Here is a 5551-nt window from a genome sequence, read left to right on the forward strand (position 1 = left end):
GAGATTTGATTAAGAATGATTGATATTCGATCTTGAGTAAAATTTAATTTAGAAATCATGTGAAAGAAACAATACTTGGTTTATTTGGTGGGGCAAAGATTATGCTTTTGCATTGAAGGATATGAAAAGAGAAAAAAATAAAGGGGTAGAAGAAGAGGAGAAAAAAAAAGAAAAAAATTGCTAAAAAATAAAAATACAAGGACTAGCTGTGCAAATTGACCTAAAATTTTAGTCTGATATGATGAAATAACGGGCCACACCAATTTGTCATTACACCACTAACATCAGTTAACAACTCAATGATCAAAATGTAATAAAACGAAACACAAATGACCAAAACGTGACATTTTAGATGTAAGTGACTAAAATGTAACCTGAAGCAAATAAAAGTGACTATTTTAATAGTTTGTCCTAATGTAAATATTTTAAAAAAAATGTTAAAGGACTATCAACAAAATTTTAATAAATAAAAAAATTAAATTATTAAATATTAAATATAATATAATATAAATATTTTTAAAAAATTCAAAAATAAAAATAAAAAGAACCAACCAAAAAATTTGGATTAACCATTTACATTTTAAGCTCATAGTTTAAGTATATCAATATCAATATCATGCCGACCTGACCATCAACAGCTCTAATAGTGTATATATCCAGTGCAATTCGCCACGAATCATGTGGTACTATATCATATGCCACAAGAGGTGGGGTTGTTTGAACTGTGTTACCCCGGATCTGTTTCGATACATATTTAGTTCATGGGTATAAAACAGGATCCCAAAGATACGAAAAAACTTCGGAGGAGGAGTATACAGTATACCCTACTGAAGTTAGATAATGGAACTCCAGAAATCAACAGCCTATACCATCAAATAATAGAAGATAAAAGGTTCTAAAGTTATCAAATGAAAATGCAAAATACTAGCATGTAGAATCCTCTCTTTCTGTTCTTTGAAATATTTTAAAATTCACAACGGAATCACTTCATTTTGACACGAGAACCTACAGTTCAGTTTTTCGATAATACAATGTCCAGAAAGTATGGTTACGGTGTTTTCCTGTATCGAAACAACCCACAGTAAATGAATTGTGGATGAATATAATCAACCCTTTAAAGAGTATTTCTTCCCTGTAAATGGCTGGAACTTCGGCTCTTCCTTCTTTTCAGGCTGCTCCGATCTAGTCTCTTTTCCGGATTCCTGAAAAATTAGATGAATAACGGTAAAGATAGGATGGGTAACGGTAAAGCAAATTGGTAAAAGAAAGATCATGCAGAAATGATGAGTACCTGTTTTGTATCCTTAGAACGGTTGACATGTGATCCGAATACGAGTTTCCCTTGAGCCTGGCCTGCGGTAGCTTGTGAACTAGATCCCGAATAAGGTCGGGTATTATTCCCATTAGAAATAGCAGGTCCTTTGTCTTTTGACCCGGATGAAGAAGCTGGTGGAGACTGCTGCTTCAGAGGCTTCCCATCCAAGCGTCTTGCCGTACCAGTAAAGGCGCTAAACTTTGGTTCAGCCTCAGCAGGAGCTTCTTCAACTGAACGAACAAAGAAGATTACGAGCATAAGAAAACAGGAGAAAAATCGGCTATACGATAAACAGTATGGTTAATGAAGGTTAAGCGCAATTTGTTAGCCTTCATTTCACCTTGAGACGATGCTCTGTTCGAAGAAGTTGGTGCAGCAGGCCGTTCTGGCTCCTTGTAATCCAGGGGAGGAGCAAAATCCACCTCACAGTCTGTCTCGATGATGCTTATTGCATTGGATGGCTTTGTCTCAATGATATCTATGTAATACTTTTTATTATTATATGCCACCATAATACTATCCCCGGTGGTTAAACAGGAATAATTCCTCAGTGTTGTCTCCAAGCTGCACAATAAATAAAAAGCGAGACACTTAAATCAACGGAAACAGATTCAAGGACCCGTGTTCGTAAATCATCTATAAGGATGAAACTGGGAAAAAGATTCGAGAATCTACTTCACTGAACACAGAAATTTGTTTGGCTCACACAAAGCTGAATTAAAAAACATTGCCAACATCCATGAACAGTATATGAATTGATGATAACATATGTCTCGAGTTTGAAAACTGACTTCTTAGCTTAACATCAAACATCAAAGAATCAAGCATGAATGTTTTTCAAAAAATAACCCACTCACATAGCTTTTGGGTTTGAGATATCCAAAAAGTCCTTCGTGTGGGGTTGTAATTTAACATAGGTTCCCTTTGGAAGAGTTACATTTTTCACCCTCACGATATCTCCCTCTTGTAGGACCAAATTCTCCATCATCTACACGAAAACCATTAAAAAACAAAACGGTGCGAATCAGATAAGTAGATTTCTTAGATCTAGGCAGACCAAAGGCAATATGCAAATACTCCTAACTCGAAGCATAAATACACCGAAAGATGCATTGCCTACCCAATATGGCATATAGATCATGCCTTCTTCTGCAATAAACTCCAGTACTCCACAATGAGAGACACGCTCGGCAGCATCGTTCCGAAGCTCAAATAACATTGGATAATCAATATGCAGAGATGCTGCATAATTTTATTAACACATTAGCATTCCATATGACTTAGGAAGAACAAACACTAATTGATAAAGAACCTTGGAGGCCCTTATAGTAGGTGTCGGATTGCATTTTGCCCCTCTACTAAAAAAAATGAGCAAACTAGTCCTGTTAAAAATATCATCCATTTCTACTGTCAAAAACTGGTCTCTCTACATCAAAACGAGGAGCACTTGACAAGTCATGTGTAACAGTCTGGTTATTCGGTCAAGCACACCAATTTTTAAAGTAGAAATGGATGAAAATTTTTAACAAAAAGGACTAGTTTGCTCTTTGTATTAAGATATAGGGATTAATTTGCTCATTTTTTGAGTAAAAAGGGACAAATAAAATCTGAAACAACAAATTACACAAATTTAATGCCACGACTAAAACAACAAACCTAAGCGATCAAGGGCTGATGGAGGCATTATAACTGAAACAACAATGAAAAAGAAGTACACATTAGGAACTTGCACATAAATGAAAAGGGAACATATTGCCATAAACCATAGATCTTAAAAACTTACTTTTATCACCACTTTCGATTTGCGGCTGCAGTAAAACAACAAAAAAAGAATAAATGATCACAACCACATGCCATAATCATTGACCACATGCGTAACAAATCGAGATATTGAAACATACAAAAATAACAATCCATTTTTTCAAACCTTCTCGATGAAAGATGCCGGGTAACATCGGTAACTCTGCTCAAACGATGTCCCATGATAACCGTACCCATCAAAAAACTGCGAAATAGAGCGACATAGAGAATTAAAAATGACTACCATTTACTGTCATCTCATATCCATTGTAATCCAAACTTCAAAGTTACAGGCTGAGTTTAATAACAATTGAAATCACCCCATAAGCATTCATTAAAACTAGATAATCCAAATAATGGGGGAAAAAGAATGTAAAACTCACCATCTTGTATTGTTTGTAAAACGGTCAAACCAGATAACTTATTGTTCAAGTTCCCTACAAGAAAAAGATAAGATCATTCAAATTAATATATATATATATATATATATAACTTAGTTCACTAAAATTAAAAAAATGTAAAAAAAAAAAGTTACTAATTTGCACAATTTCCACAATTCCTTCTATTTTAGAATCAAAAGTGCATCGTTTAGAAAAAAAAGAAAGAAACTCTGAATGGAAAAGAACGAATTTTTTAACAAGGATTCAAACTTTTCCCCTTCTTATTTCAGTTACTAATCGGTAAATTCCGTCCGTCAACGAAAAGGGAAAAAAAGGGGTCCGAATTTAGGGTTTAAGAGCGTAAAAAAATAGGGCAAAATTGAATAGATCTAAATAAAAGAATCATTCAAACAGATAAAAAAGCATAATTGGAAGAAAACTAATTAATTGATTCAAATAAAATAAAACCTGAGAGAATCAGCGACGTCTTTAAGAGGTAAATTTGATCGGTGAAGCAAAAATGGAAGAGTGCCAGTGGAGAAGGTGAAAAGATCACGTAATATGGGGGAGAGTAGAATCGCCTATGATGCAGTTTATCTTAAGGTTTTTACATATTACCATTAATATTCAGCCATGTGTCTAGTTTGGGCCAATTACTAAGAAACGAAAATTTTCTTTGGACCGAGTAGTCCATAAAAGATTATTATGTTTCGCAAATAGGCCCAAAGCAAAATCTCTAATATTAGACTACTTTTGGGCTTACTTTAGAGGCCCATTGAATCAAATTCAATTTTCAATTTTCAATCCTACCAATGGATTCTCCGCTTCGATTTTGTCCAAATTATTCTAATTGAGAGTGCAATTTTTGGTTTTAATCGAAAAAATTGATCCATTTAATTTTTCGGTTTAGTTTGATGGGACGGGTTGGTTGGTTTTGACATTAGTTTAATTAATTAATTTGGTTAGTTATCGGTTTTTAAATCTCAGAATTGACCGATCAAAAAAATTGATTTATTTTGTATTATTTTAAATTATTTATATTTATAATATATAATAAATATATAATCATATAAACCCAACCCAATAATTCAAGGCCGGTTAACCGATCGATTAAACTAATTATTCTTCCCTAATTGATATTTAGGTTTGGAACCCATCATACATTTTGATAATGTCAATGCGATATTCACAGCCAATAACATAATGCCAAGTCATAGACTCCATAACGATGTGGTATTCACAACCAATAATATAATGCCAAGTGAAAGACTCGAATTATGAAACGTGATAAACATTAATAAAAAAACAAATTAAAAATATATATGTGAAATCTGTAAAAAGTTATAACCAAAATAGGATAGTTTGATGTTCATGTTTAGATGAACATGATTGTATAATTGTTTATGTTCATTCTTGACGTGTTTTTTTTTACTAATTTTTAGATTTTAAAATTTTTAAATACTGTATTCTTATATTATTATTTTGAAGTTAAAAACTCTAAAATTACTTTTTTTATTTAAAAAAATTTATGTCCTGAAAGAATCTAGACAAATCACCGTACTAATTCAATTGAATTCGGATACTTTAGTGCATGGTTTCTCATTGTGAAGCTACTAAACCACCACTCTTGATGACTCAAATACGTTAAAATGGATCTGACATCATAAAGACTTAACCTACATTGCTGAGGCGATACACCATATAAAGGTGAGTAAAGAGGGTTAATAATACGTGTATTTGAGTGAGGCTGTAATTATTCGAGAGGTAAGATGAAATAGTGCTTATATTGAGTCTACAAACGTAGATCCAAGTCCAAACTGTTTTAATAATTTATTGTATTTAATCTTTTTTATTCTTTCTGAATTTACTCAGATTTTTAAATTAGTAAAAAAATTCAATGGTGATTATTAAATAAAAAGGAGGAAAATTTTTAAGCTAAAACTGAGACAAGTCGATAAAACAGACATTAAACACACTGTAAAATGGGAACACATAACTAAAAATGCCAAGACATTAAAAAACATACAACAACGAAATTAGTCAAATAATTGATGCC

General features: G+C 32.7%; 1 protein-coding gene across 1 annotated transcript; it reads right to left on the reverse strand.

The window, feature by feature from the left end:
* Nucleotides 1–925: 925 nt before the first annotated feature.
* On the reverse strand, nucleotides 926–4090 carry LOC105780351 (uncharacterized). The gene is made up of 10 exons (XM_012604628.2): nucleotides 3964–4090; nucleotides 3499–3552; nucleotides 3243–3320; nucleotides 3099–3123; nucleotides 2972–3004; nucleotides 2436–2557; nucleotides 2173–2303; nucleotides 1656–1879; nucleotides 1292–1545; nucleotides 926–1202 (listed from the first exon to the last, which is right to left on the reverse strand). The coding sequence occupies exons 2-10, from the start codon at nucleotides 3499–3501 to the stop codon at nucleotides 1107–1109; spliced, it is 966 nt and encodes a 321-aa protein (XP_012460082.1). The 5' UTR covers nucleotides 3502–3552; nucleotides 3964–4090; the 3' UTR covers nucleotides 926–1106.
* Nucleotides 4091–5551: the final 1461 nt, after the last annotated feature.

The sequence above is a fragment of the Gossypium raimondii genome, chromosome 4, assembly GCF_025698545.1.
Source record: "Gossypium raimondii isolate GPD5lz chromosome 4, ASM2569854v1, whole genome shotgun sequence".
NCBI classification, from domain to species: domain Eukaryota; kingdom Viridiplantae; phylum Streptophyta; class Magnoliopsida; order Malvales; family Malvaceae; genus Gossypium; species Gossypium raimondii.